Source organism: Octopus sinensis, linkage group LG6 (genome assembly GCF_006345805.1).
Source record: "Octopus sinensis linkage group LG6, ASM634580v1, whole genome shotgun sequence".
Lineage (NCBI taxonomy): Eukaryota > Metazoa > Mollusca > Cephalopoda > Octopoda > Octopodidae > Octopus > Octopus sinensis.
Window position 1 is genome coordinate 111,431,523 of NC_043002.1, and position 19,947 is coordinate 111,451,469.

The window sequence follows — 19,947 nt, forward strand, 5'->3', positions numbered from 1 at the left end:
TTGATTTGAATTAATCATGCATTATCTCATATCTTCAAGATCTTGATGGTGTAATTACTTAATGTAGAATAACATTGTAGGGTAGGTGTGAGAGCCTGGATCTGGTCAGTTTGAACATAAAACAGATTAACTATTTTGGCCGGATATGGCCGGTTTAAATACTAAAGGGTTAAGACACTGGTCGATGATGATGAAACTAGTGTCCCCAACCAGTTGCACGAGGGTTATAATAAATTTGTTACAATAACTTTATATTGTATTTAATTTACATGTTTAGTATAAAAGAAAATTTACGAGAAAACAAATTTTGCAAACAAATTTTTAAAAAAATGTAGTTTATTGCTAAAAAGGATTGAATGTAATATAACAGAAACCAGGATGGCAATTAACAGTTGTTCATATTATAAATAGATTGATCCTTTTTAGGCAGTCAATGAACAGTTATTTTCTTCCTTTTCTTCTTTATCCTTTAATGACTCCAATAGGACGAAGTTTGATAGCTTTTTTACTAATTCCAGCCTCATGACCTGAAATAGATATCAATATTGAATATAAAACAAACTAGAACCAATTACAAAACTGATTAATGTTTAACCCTTTCGTTACCATATTTATTTTGAAATGCTGTGTTTCTGTCAATTACTTTAAATATAACAAAGAAATTAGTAAAATAACTTAGTCATCATTAAACTAGTGTTAGGAACATAAATTGAGACTAAAGTTTGGTGGAAGATTTTAATTCAAAACTTATGAAGACAAGACATTTGTACTCAGAGCCAGAGCCGATTTTGGCCGGGTTGGTAACGAAAGGGTTAAGGCTGTGATTCCCAACATGGGGCATGGTAATATTTTGGTGAGGCATGCATAGGGTTATGTTGAATTTAAACCTGTTGTACACAATGTTTAGTATAGCAATAGAGAAAGGGGGCAATTTGAGAATGAGGTATTAGAAAAAAAAAAAAAATCTTTACATCCCGTCTGTGGACAATTTTATATCAAATTTTGGACACTTTAGAGACAACAGGTTGTTTTCATCATATTCATAAGCTCTGATGTCACTAAAGAGGGAATAGATTATTTGTGGTATGTGAAAATGTGTAGGTAAATTACAAACGCTTATGTGAAAGAGAAAGAGACAGACAGACAGACATAGATAGAGATTTATGGTATTGGTAACATACACATATACACACACATACTCTTTTAATTGTTTCAGTCATTTGACTGCGGCCATGCTGGAGCACCGCCTTTTTTAATCGAGCAACTCGACCCCGGGACTTATTCTTTTGTAAGCCCAGTACTTATTCTATCAGTCTCTTTTGCCGAACCGCTAAATAACGGGGACATAAACACACTAGCATCGGTTGTCAAGCAATGCTGGGGGGACAAACACACACGCACATATATATATATATATATATACATATATATATATATATATACATATATACGACGGGCTTCTTTCAGTTTCCGTCTACCAAATCCACTCACAAGGCATTGGTCGGCCCGGGGCTATAGCAGAAGACGCTTGCCCAAGGTGCCACACAGTGGGACTGAACCTGGAACCATGTGGTTGGTAAACAAGCTACTTACCACACAGCCACGCCTACATATATGAACAAAGATGAAAATTAACAGGTCATTTTATTCTCACCAGTCAGCTTGGTGAATTCAGCAAAAAGGTAAGAAAAAATTTCCATCATTGATACAAAGGTTTTTGCAGCTGAGAAGATTCATGGAATATTTTTTGATGCTTTTTGAGCATATTTTCTGAAGGTTTATACCGAAATCTTTTCGAAATAATTGTTGAAAAGATTTGCTTGAACTGAAATCTCTTTGTGTTTGATTCAAAAATACATAAAATGAGAAGTGCAAGTAAAAAGAAGTTCGTCAGAGAAATATTTAAAATTTGGATTTATATCTGCTATCCACAATAAACTGTCACCAAGTTATGGGCGAAAAACTCAGATTTTGTGAATTTTCCAAAGTCCTCTCCTCACCCCACTGGAAAAGATTTTCCCACAAATTTCTTTATGATTTGTAGCCTATGCTGGTTGAAAGGTATTTATATAAAATTTCATTTATGAAAAAAAAAACAAAAAAAACAAAAACAATTTCCCTAAAAGTTATGAGGGAAAAATTCAGATCTTGTGAATATTCCAAAGCCCGTTGCTTTCGGCACATTTTTTCATATACATCATCATCATCGTTTAGTGTCAGTTTTCCATGCTGGCATGGGTTGGACGGTGCAACTGGGGTCTGGGAAGCCAGAAGGCTGCACCAGGCCCAGTCTGATTTGGCAATGTTTCTACGGCTGGATGCCCTTCCTAACGCCAACCACTCCATGAGTGTAGTGGGTGCTTTTTACATGCCACCGGCACAGGTGCCAGGGGAGGCTGGCAAACGGCCACGGTCGGATTGTGCTTTTTACGTGCCTACAAATTTTTTTTTTACGTCTTGCAGTTTTTTTTAAAATTTCATTTCCGGGTAATATTGTAAACATTAACCAAATTTTGAATAACAAAAATTGAATATCACAAGGGGGCATCAGGATTTTAGAAATGATTTGGTGGGGCATGGCCAAAAATCAGTTGGGAACTACTGGTTTAAGGGAAAGAAATATACTTACAAGTGTTTACAACATCTGTGACATCTTTGTAAGATTTTGGTGCCTGAAACGAGTTAATAATTGACACTGTTATAACAATACAACATTAATAACAAAAGAATTAATTAAAAAAGCTTCTTAACTTATTACTTAAAGATGTTAAATTACAAAATTTCTTGACATATTGGGTTGGAAGAGGAGAATGATGATAATGTCTATCATCAAAATCATCTGTCTTCCATGATGGCATGGGTGGAAAGGGTCAATAGGATCTGAATGTGTTCTTTGGTATAATTTCTATGACTGGACGCCCTTCCTGATACCAACTATTTTACAGAGAGTACTGGGTGTTTTTTCTTTCTTCCTGAGATGGTGCTGGTGAGGTTACCAAGTAACTTGCAAGAAAATTCCTCTTGATTAAGTTGGGGAGTAGTAAGAGGGAGTTGGCTTTATGCTGAGTGTCTATAGGTTAAAATATGAAATGGAGAAAGAATAAGTGATTTACTGTAGAGGACAGGTGTGAGTAGCTGGAGAAAGAGATAGCAATAAGGCGTCAGGGCATACCCTCAAGGTACAAGAAGGCAAAGAGAGGATTGAGAAGAGTGACTGGATAAATATAGAAGGGTGACAGATGGATAGAGATAGAGGGGAGTGCAGTTAAGGGTGGACTCAGGGTCAATAGTACATATAAATTTGGGAGAGAGGCAGTACAGAAAGGGTGGAGAACAGCAGCATAATGAACCTGTAGATAAATGGAGAGATAAAGGAGTATGTGTGGGGAGACAGATGGAAGTCAGTAGTGTGTAGGGATGGGTATAGTAAATGGTTAACAAAAGAGAGGGGTGTGAATGGTAGATAAAGGCTTGTCTGTCTGATGGACAACAAGGACATTGTCTACAATCAGTTTAGTATATTACCAAGTCAATATTGAGGTCATAGATAAGGAGAAACAATTCATACATAACGTAAAGTGTACTAGCCATCTGAATGTGGCTAGCCACTGGGGGTGGGTGTTACTGAAGCTTATAGCCCCAGGAGATCATCGTCTCCAGCTGGCTTAGACACACTTTCTGTGCCCTTCTGATATTCGCTAAGGGAGGTCATCCCCTCTCGCTAGTACACTTTACGTTGTCAAGCAGTTACTGTTTACATCTCGTTCGGAGATTTATTAATGCTTTCAGACAGTTTTTCTTAATCAGTGACAGTGGTTGCTGGGAAAAACATTAAATAGATATTCGCAAACAGGTCTCCCCAATCGAAAACCGGTGATTACTGTACGTTGACGAGAGGCAAAAACCTCGAAACTATAGTCCGTATGTATCACTTAGGTTTTTGAGAGGGGATGACCTCCCTTTGCGAATATCAGAAGAGCACAGAAAGTGTGTCTAAAGCCAGCTGGAGACGATGATCTCCTGGGGCTATAAGCTTCAGTAACACCCCCCACCCCTAGTGTTTAGCCATATTAAGATGGCTAGTATACTTTACGTTGTCGAGCGGTTACTGTTTACATCTCGTTCAGAGATTTATTAATGAATTCATACATAGTTTGCTGATATTAGAGAGTTTTGTGGATATGCAATATTTACTTGTAATGAAGCAGACTGAGGGTATGGGCATATTAGGAATGGATAATGCAAGCAAAGCGAAGAGGTACCATGAAATAGATTAGGTTTACATTCATAATTTAATGTCCTGTTTTCCATGCTAGCATGGGTTGGATGGTTTGACAGGAGCTAGCAAGCCAGAGAGCTGCATCAGGGTCCAGTTGTCTGTTGTGGCCCTGGTTTATAGGGCTGGATGCTGCCCTTCCTAGTCTCACTCACTTTACAGAATGTACTGGGTATCTTCTATGTGACACCACACCAGTGGAGTTGCCAAATAACTTGCAAAATAAGAACCTCTGAGTTGAGAGGTTAGTGTATGATAGAGGGACAAATGGAATGGAAGCACTCCGTCGGTTACGACGACGAGGGTTCCGGTTGATCCGAATCAACGGAACAGCCTGCTCGTGAAATTAACGTGTAAGTGGCTGAGCACTCCACAGACACGTGTACCCTTAACGTAGTTCTCGGGGATATTCAGCGTGACACAGAGAGTGACAAGGCCGGCCCTTTGAAATACACGTACAACAGAAACAGGAAGTAAGAGTGAGAGAAAGTTGTGGTGAAAGAGTACAGCAGGGATCACCACCATCCCTGCCGGAGCCTCGTGGAGCTTTAGGTGTTTTCGCTCAATAAACACTCACAACGCCCGGTCTGGGAATCGAAACCGCGATCCTATGACGGCGAGTCCACTGCCCTAACCACTGGGCCATTGCACCTCCAGAAGGACAAAGATAATTGTCTTACTACAGGGGAGATACTTGGCTATCCGAGAAAGTGAGAGTTAGAAAGATAGAGAGAAAATCTGAGTGAAAGAGAGAAATTGATAATTTGGAGATTTACTGGGGTTTACCTACAAGAAACTGGAGCGGGGCACGTAAGTAGGATAGTAGGGAATGCTCCATAAAAGTATGAGAGGATATGTTTAGAGATGGGGAAGACATGACTGTAGGAAGTGATGGTGAGGGAAATTTGAGTGGCTGGAATGGGTGGGGGGATAAGGAAGATATGTGAGGGCATGGAGAGTGTGTGGTTAGGTGGTTAGGGATGTGAGTGGAGGAGCCTGCAGTAAGTGTTGGGAAGATGGAGTTTTGACAGAGGTTTATAGACTTGAAGGAGGGGGGCATGGCCGAAAAGGACATGCATGCATATATGTGTGGGTGGCCACAATTTCACTTAACTTGATGTGTCTTCTTCTCATCACTTCATCCCACATTTTCTTGGATCTACCCCATCCACAGATTTCCTCCATAATTAGAGATCAGCACTTCAATTTTTACAATTAACACCAAGGGACGATGAGGAGGGAGATTAAGGGTAAGTCTTTTGTAATAAACTATAAACCTAGGTAGTAAAAATAGCAGCCCCAGATGATCTGCTACTGAGTTCTGATAGCTTTTGTGAATTGAAGTAAATTAAGTATATTTTTGAATATGCTCATTTTTCATATCTACACATTTTCATTATTGTACATCTACTAAGTGACTCACATTACTACATCAGCAAGTATGGTTAAGTTATATACATCACTGAAGCAGCGAGCTGGCAGAAACGTTAGCACGCCGGGCGAAATGCTTAGCCGTATTTCGTCTGTCGTTACGTTCCGAGTTCAAATTCCGCCGAGGTCGACTTTGCCTTTCATCCTTTCGGGGGTCGATAAATTAAGTACCAGTTACGCACTGGGGTCGATGTAATCGACTTAATCCCTTTGTCTGTCCTTGTTTGTCCCCTCTGTGTTTAGCCCCTTGTGGGTAATAAAGAAATATATATACATCACTGAAGAAGGATATTGAGACCAAAACACGTCCAGATCCCCCCCCCCCAATATTTACCAAACTGATGCAATTAATATCAGTAATTAAGCTTTTCTTCACTGCATAATTATTTTTTATGAGCTTTCTAGTGTTCATTTTACAAAATATGTAGACACAAATTGATCTATAGTAAAGAACTGTATTTTCTAAGTAAACAAACTATCATCATCATCATTTAACGTCCGCTTTCCATGCTGGCATGGGTTGGACGATTTGACTGAGGACTGGTGAACCAGATGGCTGCACCAGACCTCCAATCTGATCTGGCAGAGTTTCTACAGCTCGATGCCCTTCCTAACGCCAACCACTTTGAGAGTGTAGTGAGTGCTTTTACGTGCCACCGGCCACGCTCAAATGGTGTTTTTTTATGTGCCACCTGCACAGGAGCCAGCCCAGCGGCACTACAGCGACCTCGCTAGAATGTTTTTTCATGTGCCACCAGCACAAGTGCCAGTAAGGCAACACTGGTAACGATCACGCTTGAATGGTGCTTTTTACGTGCCACCCGCATGGAAGCCAGATAGCCACTCTGGCATCGATCACGCTCGGATGGTGCTCTTAATGCTTCACTAGCAGGGATGCCAGTCATCAAATTTGATTTCGATTTCACTTGCCTCAACAGGTCTTCGCAAGTAGAGTTTAGTGTCCAATGAAGGAAAGGTATGCATAAGTGGGCTGGTTACGCCCCTGGCATGAGCCACGAGGTTATGGTCTCATTTGGCTTGCCGGGTCTTCTCAAGAACAGCATATTTCCAAAGGTCTCGGTCGTTAGTCATTGCCTCAGTGAGGCTTAATGTTCGAAGGTCATGCTTCACCACTTCATCCCAGGTCTTCCTGGGTCTACCTCTTCCACAGGTTCCATCAACTGCTAGGGTGTGGCACCTTTTCACACAGCTATCCTCATCCATTCTCGCCACATGACCATACCAGTGCAGTCGTCTCTCTTGCACACCACATCTGATGCTTCGACTTTTCTCTCAAGGTACTCACACTCAGTCAAGTATGCACACTGACATTACACATCCATCAGAGCATACTGGTTTCATTCCTTGCGAGCTTCCGCGTGTCCTCAGCCATCACAGCCCATGTTTCACTGCCATGTAGCATGGCTATTTGTACACATGCGTCATACAGTCTACCTTTTACTCTGAGTGAGAGATATATAAATATATATATATATATATATATAAAACAGTCCTTGGACGAAAATTGTATGCACATTTTGCTTTGACGGTTAATGGCGGCCAAACTGAGGCTAGGATCGAGCTGAAAATTGGCAGGGATACTAAATGCGGGATGAGGATGAGACCCGCAATGGTTAAAATTCGCAAGCTATAAAGATGTGGTTGCTATGGCAAAAAGAGTGATTTTTAGAGCCCCTCTAGGTTTGTGCGATTGGCTTTTAATGCCCAGCGGCATGCACTGCAGGCTGTTGTGCTTAATAAACATACATTTTGTCATGAAATTCTGGCTACTAGGAAACAATTTTTTCATTGTGAAAAAACAAGTGCTTTTTGCCCTCATTTTCTTTTTAATATATATATAAATTTGACATGGGTGATTCTTTCTTATCTTGGGATTCACGGTCAAACAGCTGGGTGGAATTGCATGAAAAATTACACAGATGTGTTGAATGATCCGGTGGTGTTGCTGGGCTTTGTATTTTTTTCATGCCTCCCATGGTTATCAAGATAATCTACTATAATAATACTCTGTTTATGAATGAGAAAGGAAGGGGTAAGAGATGAATAAGGAAGGAAGGAAGGGTTGATGTCAAACTTGGTTGTGAGATGATGAAAATTGTACGCTGAAAAAAATAAATCAAACAGTGTTTCAACTTTGTGTGAATATATGTGTGTGTGTATGTAAAAGGAGGGGTATGTGAACGTGTGTGTCTGCGTGCAATGGAAGTGGGATGGTTCATCTTTGTTCACTTAGTATTTGGGTTTATTTTTTGATTTGGTTGAATCTTGGTTGTTTTTTTGTTGGTCAGTTATTTTTTAGCGTTTTTTGACAGAAAAGAGTCATTCTAAAATTGTTTTTTTAACGTAAGCGTACCCAAACAAGTCGAATGCTTACACAGAGCAGGTTTTACAGCCACATCATCCAAACCGGCTGGGTGAAACCGGGTTTAGCTGCTAGTATATATATATATATATATATACATGTGTATTTATATATATGTCTGTATATATATATATATATATATATATATTTGCATATATGTATATATATATTTGTATATATGCACATGTATATACATGTGTGTGTATATATGTGTGTTTACATATGTGTATATACGCATGTATATGTATATAGGGATATTGGACTTATTCCCCGTGAGCCTGGTGCTTATTCTGACAGTCTCTGCCAAACCACTAAGTTACGGGGATGCAAACAAACCTGCATCGGATGTCAAGGATTGGTGGTGGGGGGAACAAAGAGAGAGACGAACACAAACATATATACATCATCATCATCGTTTAACGTCCGATGATGATGATGTATATATGTTTGTGTTCGTCTCTCTCTTTGTTCCCCCCACCACCAATGCTTGACATCCGATGCAGGTTTGTTTGCATCCCCGTAACTTAGTGGTTTGGCAGAGACTGTCAGAATAAGCACCAGGCTCACGGGGAATAAGTCCAGGGTTCGATTTCTTCGACGAAATGGCGATGCTCCAGCATGGCCACCGTTAAATGACTGAAATGAGTAAAAGACTACCAGAAGAACATTCTGTACCTCTAAACGAAGAAGTTTCTTTGATTTCATACAATGTATTCTAAGGATAATAGTAACTCCGTTTGTGTCTGCATAACAGATATTTTAGTTGGATTATATAGTTATCGGTTTTAACTTCTTTTTATATTTTCTAAGTGTCACAATATAGAAACATTTCTCACTGTTCCAGTACACGATTTACAGATGCTTACATTATTTTTATGTTTTCCGTGAAGTTTTCACAGGTCCAGCTAGTGAATAACGATAATAATATTATACATACATACATGTATACACATGCACACTGATGCATATACATCATCATCATCATCGTTTAGCATCCGCTTTCCATGCTAGCATGGGTTGGACGGTGCGACTGGGGTCTGGGAAGCCAGAAGGCCGCACCAGGCCCAGTTTGATCTGGCAGTGTTTCTATGGCTGGGTGCCCTTCCTAACGCCAACCACTCCGTGAGTGTAGTGGGTGCTTTTTACGTGCCACCCGCACAGGTGCCAGACGAGTCTGGCAATGGCCACAAACGGATGGTGCTTTTTACGTGCCACCGGCATGAGGCCAGTTGGGGCAGCGCTGGCAACGGCCACGAACGGATGGTGCTTTTTACGTGCCACCGGCACGATGCTAGCCGTGTGCAGAAACAAACAAGAACTCCACTCTGATAAGAGACAGTCAACGACTAATGAAGAGGTTACAAGAAGTAATGAAAATTCTAGAAAAGAAAAGATGATAAATAAGTAAATGAGTGGAAATTGAACCGGCGAATGTATTAATTAATTAATAAAGCATTAAAACAGAATGACTCTCCTCAGACACAACAAAATAAGAATATTGTTGCAGGTAGAAGGAAAAAAAACAATCAACTTACCTCTTCCATAACAAGTTTTGGGGAAGCTACTCGTATACTGATTCCTTGAGCATTTAAGGCCTCTAAAACGTCCATGTAATCAAGATTACGACGGGATTTGGCACGGGAAAGTGCTCGGCCCTAATTTAAAGAAGAGAGGTTTCATATATTTACTAACAGGAAAAACAAAACAAGCAAAAAAATAATTTTACATTGAACAATACGTTTCATATATATATATATATATATATATTATATATATATATATATATATATATATATATATATATATATATATACGATAGTGTATATTTATACACATAAGGAATCCACACTTAGGGTGGAATTCAACATATAGAACCACAAAAATAACGGATAAGATTCGACAGGAACAAAATTTGGAAAGGAAAAACATGGTAAATGGTAAATGTTTCTCATTTCCAAATTTTGTTCCTGTCGAATCTTATCCGTTATTTTTGTGGTTCTATGTGTTGAATTTCACCCTAAGTGTGGATTCCTTATGTGTATATATATATGCACAATATCGTATAACTAATATATAGTCTTCTTGACTAATTTTTTACACGTTAGACCACTGGAAATGTAAATTTTGATTGAATATTTTAAATTTAATTAAATTCCATTTCCCTTTTGATATGATTATACATTATATATATATATATATATATATATATATATATACACACAGGGTGCATATGATATTTGAGGACAAATTTTTGTTTATAAAAAACAGCTATATAATAACAGTAACTTCATCAAAAAATGCTATGAGGATGAAAATAAAGCTTATCTATAATATCATTCAATAAAGCCACCATCAGCTTCAACAACTGCTTCTATATGAGATCTAAATCATGTACATGCTCGAATCAAGTGGTCCTGGTTCATTTTGGACATTACTCTGACTATGGCAGCTTCCAAAGAATCTTTGGTGTTATGGGTGTGTTCATCGACCTCTCTCTCAACAATGATCGACATGCACTGTGGAATTAGGGGGCCAAATGTTAAGGGTTATGCGGTCATGAAAATTTTCAGCCATTCATTCCTGTGTTACTAAAGCCATGTGTGATAACGCAGGGTCTTACTGAAACACATATGACCTTCCATTGTATGCACTGTCTATCCAGGGCTTAATTATTTCCATTAACAATTATAGTTAACTCTCAGGACTTGTGGAAAGAAGGCGGCATCACACGTCTTCATTGCTGGCAATCCCTAAAACCATGACAGTTGTAGGAAATTTTGTATGCATAACACTTGGAACTTCAGAAGGGTCTTCACATAGCCATTTGTCATTTCTTCTGTTAACCTTTTGATCATGGTCGAAGTTTTTCTTGTTTCAGAAGAACAAAATCAAATCTTCTGTTGGATTTTTCAGTTTGTTTAACCCTTTAGCATTTAAGCCGGCCATATCCGGCTAAAAGTATTCTACCTGTTTTATGTTCAAACTGGCCAGATCTGGTCTCTCACACCAGCCCTACAATATTGTTTTAAAAATCAACAGCTACCTCATCGAAATCTCATAACTCCAAGATAATGCCTGATTAGTTCAAGGTAGTGTAGATAAAAAAGGATTAATTTTGGCAGAATAATGCGAACACTAAAGGGTTAAGAGTCTTTTAGATCCGATGTACTGATTTTCTTTTGCTTTTCCTGACAAATTGACCTTTCCTCATCATATAAGACTTATATCTGTCTTCGTAAACAACATTCTGACTGTTCCTTTAGACACATGGAGATCTTTTGCAATTGACGTCGTGTTGAACTTGCTGGATAAATTCAGGTGTTCTGTTGATTTTAGAGCGTTTAGAATGCTTTTTATGCTTTGATACTGGTGATGTTTCCATCTTCAGTCTCTAGGTCCTTACAAACTTTGTAGATAAGGGATCTGGGAACTTTTAAAAATCAAGATATTTCTAAATTGCTATGCTCAGCCTTTTCAACCACAATGGCAACATGCCTCTTCATTTCTTGAGTAAGCCAAGAGTCTGTCATTATTATTTTCTAAATCAAAGATTATACAGGGTTAGCAAAAAATGCAGCAATGACCCAGAAAAGCTATGTCCTCAAATACCTTACAAACCTTGTATATATAGGCGAAGGAGTGGCTGTGTGGTAAGTAGCTTGCTTCCCAACCACATGGTTCCAGGTTCAGTCCCACTGTGTGGCGCTTTGGGCAAGTGTCTTCTATCATAGCCTCGAGCTGATCAAAACCTTGTGAGTGGATTTGGTAAACTGAAAGAAGCCTGTTGTATATCATCATCCAGTGTTTTAAAACTGGGTTTTGTCCCCGTTAACGGGGGTGGCCTGATATACCTCAATGCCATAGCAACTGAGGTAGGCAGGTGCAGCCCAACCCAACCTTTGGGCTGGCTGGTGCCCATTGGATTTTTTATGGGGAGTATGCCCTTGCTCAACCTCAGTGGTCCCAAAACCAAGGCCCCTACAACGATTTTTAAGAAATGCAGTAGAAAACTAGATCAGGAAGGCGGGGATGATATTCCCCAAGATCCCTTTCGGAGCCCCGCTACCTATATATATATATCTAAGGCGTAGGAGTGGCTGTGTGGTAAGTAGCCTGCTTAACAACCACATGGTTCTGGGTTCAGTCCCACTGCGTGGCACTTTGGGTAAGTGTCTTCAACTATAGCCTCGGGCCGACCAAAGCCTTGTGAGTGGATTTGGTAGACAGAAACTGAAAGAAGCCCATCGTATATATATGTTTGTGTGTCTGTGTTTGTCCCCCCAGCATTACTTGGGTATATACGTCCCCTGTAACTTAGCGGTTCGGCAAAAGAAACTGATAGAACAAGTACTAGGCTTACAAAGAATAAATCCTGGGGTCGACTTGCTCAACTAAAGTCTGTGCTCTAGCATGGCCACAGTCAAATGACTAAAACAAGTAAAAGAATAAAAGAAAGAATAAATGAACTTCCTATATAATTAATCCCAATCTCCGACCATAAATACAATGTAATATCAATTTTTGTGTCAAAAAAGAAAAAAAGAAAAAAAAAGGGACACTCACAGCTCCATGACATGTTGTTCCAAATGTATCTTCCATTCCCTGATCAGTACCAGTCAGTACATAGCTACAAGTTCCCATTGTTCCACCAATCAAAACAGGTTGACCAGTTAACTGTATTAAAGAAAAGATAAAAATACATGAGGTCATCTTTGCTCTTAAAGACAAGCAAGATTAATTAACCAGATAAGTATTCATTATATTTCGTTTTTGGATTTGGTTTGCAAGATTCTTTATATGAGTTCGTGTATTGAAGCATATTCTGTTGCGTCTGGGGAGAGTCATTCTCTTTTAGTGCCTTATTATTTAACACACTCACTGGTAAAATTTCCACTTATTTCTTATTTTTATTTTCTAAAATTTTCGTTGCATCATGCAACCTTTTCAAAAGACTATTGAAAAGGTTGCAAGACGCAATGAAAATTTTAGAAAATAAAAATAAGAAATAAGTGGAAATTTTACCAGTGAGTGTGTTAAATAATAAGGCACTAAAAGAGAATGACTCTCTCCAGATACAACAGAATATTCATTATATGTTCTGTTGCAACAATTAGTGACAAGAACATGTGAGTATAAAAAATCCCTTAGTATGAGATTATAACAGTTTGAGCAATCTAGATATGCAGAAGAATTGTATCCTAGACCCACCTAGCCAATATCATCATAATCATCATCATCGTTTAACGTCCACTTTCCATGCTAGCATGGGTTGGACGGTTCAACTGGGGTCTGGGAAGCCCGAAGGCTGCACCAGGCCAGTCAGATCTGGCAGTGTTTCTACAGCTGGATGCCCTTCCTAACGCCAACCACTCCGTGAGTGTAGTGGGTGCTTTTTACGTGCCACCCGCACAGGAGCCAGACGGAGCTGGCAAACGGCCACGGACGGATGGTGCTCTTTACGTGCCACCGGCACGGGGGCCAGGCGAGGCTGGCAACGGCCACGATCGGATGGTGCTTCAGTGGAAATTTTACCAGTGAGTGTGTTAAATAATAAGGCACTAAAAGAGAATGACTCTCTCCAGACACAACAGAATATTCATTATATGTTCTGTTGCAACAATTAGTGACAAGAACATGTGAGTATAAAAAATCCCTTAGTATGAGATTATGTAAAACAGTTTGAGCAATCTAGATATGCAGAAGAATTGTATCCTAGACCCACCTAGCCAATATATTCTTGGTAAAAATGATTATAACATCCATAACAATGTTGTTAGTGTTTTCTGTTTTAACCCAACTATTTTGGATACTGAAGCTAAAGCACTATACTTTCCCAGATTTATATCTAACATTCCAGTCAGTAATTTCTTCTTAAGATTTAAAGTGATTGAACACTCATATTTTTGAGTAAATAACTGCTATACCCATGCTAGTATTGAAAATTATACACTGAACCACAAAAGAAATGCGAGACGTGTGTGACTGAAATATGTTTTAATTTCATTATGTCAGTGATAAATTTTGATAAATCTGATAAAGTCAATTTCTTGGATGCACTTTGAGTAGTCTATGGGTCATTGTCATGCATTCTGGTAGTGGGTGAATTTAAGTTTAATTTGCCAAAATATTTTCGTCGATAAAATCCGCGACCTGTTCACTGAGATGCAGCACGGATTTTTGTCAGTGAACAGTTCACGGATTTTAGCGACGAAAATATTTTGGCAAATTAAACTTAAATGTTGAAGTGAATTGAACGGCTTTTGTGCGTTTCTTAAATGGCTTACAAACACCTTCCACGCTGCAATTGCTGTATCCATATGTATTTAATCTTAAAATATAAACAATGACACATGTTGAATGCTTAACTTTAATTAGTAATGTACCATTGTATTAGGTACTAGTTTGTCATATTTAAAATGACACAGGCTAAACTTGAACTCAGCACTGCTAGTTAACGATACACTCATCAATTTAGTATTACTGCTTATAGCACCGAGTTGTTTCATCATCATCATCATCATCATCGTTTAGCGTCCGTTTTCCATGCTAGCATGGGTTGGACGGTTCTACTGGGGTCTGTGAAGCCAGAAGGCTTCATCAGGCCCAGTCAAATCTGGCAGTGTTTCTACGGCTGGATGCCCTTCCTACTCTGTAAAAAGTAGAAATAAGCCATTTCAAAGTTAGGTGTCTTGGTCACAGACACAATACGGTACCCCTGGCAGGATGTGAACTGTCAATCTCTTGGATAGTTGCACTCACCTATGCAGATTCTCTGAAGCATATCTTTATATATAAAAGTGAAGTTGTGTGTCTGTCTCCTATGATTTAGATTCCTAACTACTCCCACATTTTGCGGTGCAGTTTAACCAAAAGCGGGTATCTTATAGTCGTGATTCATATCGAGCCCTTCTGGGTATTAGCGCACGTCTACGATGAGTCTACGATTTTAAAAAGAATTTACCATCATTTTTTCCCATTTTTAATGCATTTTTTTTGCTATTATATAAAGGAAGTAACTCTCTAAAAATGCTTATATAGTTATTTCTCTTACAAACCCGAGCAACGCTGGGCGATACTGCTAGTAAGGTCTAAAATTGAGCTAGAATGAGAACATTAAAAATTCTTCTAACTTGAAAAAAAAAACATTATTGATAAAATCTTCAAAAGCAAAACATACCTGGTAGTCTACAGGAATGAGAGGATGGTGTGGAGGAAATGCTCGTGTTGAGCCCTTTCGATGTACCAATAAGGTTGTCTGCTTGCCGTCAATAAAGTGCTCTTCTACTTTAGCAATGTTGTGTGAGACATCGTAAATCACATGCATATCCAGGTCATCAGGAGTGCTGTTGAAGATTTTGGCGAAAGCCTGACCAAAATTTTAAAAGGTTTTAAAATTATATTCAAATAAAATATACAACATATACACACACACAATCACCATCATTTAATATTGTTTCTTTTTTTGTTTAACTATTTTGGTGGTATACTACTACATGAGTCAGTTCTTATTTGGAGTTAATGGCATCCATGTACCCTCTGTACAATGGTGGTGCTAAGGACATCCAACCATAGAAACCTATTTCTTTACTACCCACAAGGGGCTAAACACAGAGAGAACAAACAAGGACAGACAGACAGATTAAGTCGATTATATCAACCCCAGTGTGTAACTGGTACTTATTTAATCGACCGCGAAAGGATGAAAGGCAAAGTCGACCTCGGAGGAATTTGAACTCAGAACGTAACGGCAGACAAAATACCGCTAGGCATTTCGCCTGGCATGCTAACGTTTCTGCCAGCTCACTGCCTTACAAACCATAGAAACCATGCCGGAAATGGAATGCATGTGTGAAGCATAGTTTCTAAACCATCAAGGAGAGTGTGTGTGTAAATAGTAGTATGCACACACACGTTATATATAAACATACTTTTTTTTTCATCTTTTAGTCAAAGGAAAGCAAGTGCAAATGATGTTTTTCAAAGCTTCTCAGCTAAGTGAAAAGGGTAGAAGGAAGATACCCTCAAACCAGAGACTTGGTCTGAATGTTTGCAACAGAATTGACTCTGCTAAAGTGTTAAATTGGGTGATGGATTATGTCTATCACCAAAGAAGGTCTTGCTGAGATTTGAACTTAGAACACAGAACACATATCATGACACACCTAGCCCAACATTCTTACAGTTTGCTTAATCCACAGCACTAGATTGTTTTTTTTTTGTTTTTGTTTTTCAACTCTGAAAAGACGACAGACAAAGCTGATCTCAATGATATTAGAACTTAGAAAGTCAGAGGAAATACCCAAAGATATTCTATCCAATGTTCTAATCCTCATCACTGAACATTCATTTTGCCATGTTTGCATGAGTTGGCCAGAATTTATTGAGGCAGATTTTCTACAGCTGGATGCTCTTTCTGTGGCCAACACTCACTTGTTTCCAGGCAAGGTAATATTTCCCCATGGCCCAACATTTTTGCAGAATGTTGGAAATGAATGACATTCATTTACAACAATTACACAATATCAAAACAAAAGAAGACATAAGCACACACACACACACATATATATGAAGGGCTTCTTTCAGTTTCTGTTTACCAAAATTCACTCACACTGCTTTGGTTAGAAAACACTTGCTCAAGGTGCCACAAAGTGAGATGAACCCGGAACTATGTTGTTGGGAGGCAAATTTCTTAACCACACAGCCACAGCTGAGTGCTAATTTGCTGTCTGTACGCATATATACAGACTTTCTCTGATACACATAAGTCTTCTAGTATGTAAAGAGAGGTTCTAAAAATTGATATTTGCACAAATGAATGGCTCTTCAGTATTACTCTTTTACTCGTTTCAGTCATTTGACTGCGGCCATGCTGGAGCACCGCCTTTAGTCGAGCAAATCGATCCCGGGACTTATTCTTTGTAAGCCCAGTACTTATTCTATCGGTCTCTTTTGCCGAACTGCTAAGTGACGGGGAAGTAAACACACCAGCATCGGTTGTCAAGCAATGCTAGGGGGACAAACACAGACACACAAACACATATATATATATATATATATATATATATACGACAGGCTTCTTTCAGTTTCCATCTACCAAATCCACTCACAAGGCATTGGTCGGCCCGGGGATATAGCAGAAGACATTTGCCCAAGATGCCACGCAGTGGGACTGAAGCCAGAACCATGTGGTTGGTTAGCAAGCTATTTACCACACAGCCACTCCTGTGCCTATTAGTTATTTTTATTAACAGTTTATTTTTATTAACGGTTTAGTTTATTTTTATTAACAGAGCAGTATTCACTTATCTATGGTTAGATATTCGTTTACAATTAAAATAATGTGCTTTGTTTGTAACTATTTTAAAAGGAATCTATAAATGAGAAAGGCCTCGTCTTTAAGGTGTTAACATTTATGGCTAAGGTGGCAAGCTGGCAGAATTATCAACACAACGGGCAAAATGCTTTGCAGCATTTCACCTGCTTTTATGTTCTGAGTTCAAATTCTGCCGAGGTTGACTTTGCCTTTCATCCTTTCAGATTCGATGAAATAAGTACCAGTTGAGCACTGGAGTTGATGTAATCAACCTATCCTCTCCACTGAACTTGCCAGCCTTGTGATAGAACCTGAAACTAATATTTATGGCTGCTGATCATTTCTGACGATCTACTGTGAAGAGTTGTTCATTTCGTATGTTGTATTTCTAATAACAGCATTAAAGTAATAGGATGGTACAGAAAGAATCTACCTGTCTGGAAAGGAATGTCATGCTAGTCCGGTTGACCCAAGCATAGTTTGCAGCTGCAGCCATGCTTTTCAGGTAATCTTGGCCTTCTTGAGAGCTGATTTGTGCACAGGCAAGTTGACGGTCATTCACTTCAATTTTGTCCCGCTTCATTGCTTTCTCCATGGCAACTAAAGCATCTACAAATTTACAAAGAACAAAAGAGAAAAAAGCAAATATGTAAATAATTACACAAACAATAATCTGCTTACACGGTTCATAAAATCTGGTCTTCTTAACTTTAGAAGATAAAAGACACTCACAAGGCATTGGATGGCCCAGGGCTATAGCAGAAAACACTTGCCCAAGATGCCATGCAGTGGGACTGAACCCGGAACCATGTGGTTGGTAAGCAAGCTACTTACCACACAGCCACTCCTGCGCTTATTTACATCAAAGAAATCAAAGAATGCCAACTGGCTTATGCATGCATGGAAAAGTGGACATCACAATGAGGATTAAAAATCCAGCAGAGAAAGATGTCATTTGATTCTTCTCAGACGAGAAAAACTTTGATCAAGATCAGAAAGTAAACAGAAGAAATGACAGATGGCTATGTACAGACCCTTTGGAAGTTCCAAGAGTAATGCATACAATATTTCCTGCAACTGACATGGTTTTGGAGGTTGTCAGCAATGAAGGACAAGTGATGCCTCCTCACTTCTTTCCACAATGTCTTTGAGTAAACTCTACAGCCTATATAGATGTTCTGAATACAGTGGTTAAACCATGGCTCGATAATGTACGCAACGGAAGAGCTTACGTGTTTCAACAAGACTCGGTACCATCACACAAGGCTACAACAACACAGGAATGGATGGCGGAACATTTTCATGACCATGTAACCCCCAACATTTGGCCTCCTAGCTTCCCAGATCTCAATCCAATGGACTATTATGTACGGAGCGTAGTTGAGAAAGAGGTTAATGAGCACCATCATAATACCAAAGAACCCCTAAAAGACTCCATAGTCAGAGTAATGTCCAATATGAACACAGACCACTTGATCCTAGTATGTAAACGATTCAGACCTCGCATAGAAGCCGTTATTGAAGCTGAAAGAGACTTTATTGAATAAAATGACGAATCAATATGTTTATTCTCATCATGAAAACCTTTTTCAGTAAAAAGCAATATTGTCTGTTTCTAAGAGTCATTTTTGTGTAAGTGTATAACTGTCCTCAAATACCTTATGCACCCTGTGTATGTATATATATATATATATATACACACACACACACACACCACACACACACACACATACAATCATCATCCTTTAACGTCTGTTTCCCATGCTGGCATGGATTGGACAATTTGGTAAGAGCTGCCCAGCTTCTAATTGTCTGTTTTGGCATGGTTTCTACAGCTGGATGCTCTTCCTAACATCAACCACTCCACAGAGTGTGCTGGGTGCTTTTTACACAGTGCTAACACAGGTGCTTTATATATAGCACCAGCACGGGTACCTTATATATTGAACCAGCACAGGTGCTTTTTACATGGTCCTAACACACATATATAGATATATAACACACACGAGCTTTAAACCTAATTTCAGTTGTTCTTCCCTGCTGTGAAACCATGTAACATTACATGACTGATGAATAGTCTCTGAACTTAGTCCGAAGATGAGTTCTTGTAGGCTGTAGGAAGCATAGCTGAGAAAACTTTCTCTAACAACAGATAAATGTCCAACATTAGCTAAAAGCAATCTGTATTATTGCAGAAAATTAGAAGTAATTTATCAATGAAGATTAATGATATAATTCATTAGCTTAATAAAACAAAGTAAAACCCATTGAACTTACCTGTAGCAACTTGATGACCCATTCCACGACTACCGCTGTGAATCATGACACACACCTGCCCAGTGTGATCAATCCCCATCTTTCGGGCAGCATAGTCATCAAAAATCTCGTCAACAACCTGGACTTCAGCATAGTGATTGCCTGCACCAAGGGTTCCTAACTAGTGCCAAAAATAAAAAAAAATAAAAATAATAAACTCTGTTTCATTTATTAAATAAAGGACATAGCTACTTAGTAAATTTCTGTATTTTAAATTATTGGCTGTGT

The 19,947-nt window shown here is 38.9% G+C and overlaps 1 protein-coding gene across 1 annotated transcript in view; it reads right to left on the reverse strand.

Annotated features, from left to right (window-relative positions):
- Positions 1-324: 324 nt before the first annotated feature.
- Positions 325-19,947, reverse strand: part of LOC115212962 (RNA-splicing ligase RtcB homolog) — a 56,080-nt gene continuing 36,457 nt past the window's right edge. The window contains exons 9-15 of the mRNA XM_029781818.2: positions 19,681-19,840; positions 17,837-18,012; positions 15,268-15,456; positions 12,654-12,764; positions 9,626-9,745; positions 2,630-2,672; positions 325-527 (exon numbers count right to left, since the gene is read on the reverse strand). Of these exons, the coding sequence (XP_029637678.1) occupies positions 463-527; positions 2,630-2,672; positions 9,626-9,745; positions 12,654-12,764; positions 15,268-15,456; positions 17,837-18,012; positions 19,681-19,840 (864 nt within the window). The 3' untranslated portion in view covers positions 325-462. The remainder of the gene's footprint in view (positions 528-2,629; positions 2,673-9,625; positions 9,746-12,653; positions 12,765-15,267; positions 15,457-17,836; positions 18,013-19,680; positions 19,841-19,947) is intronic.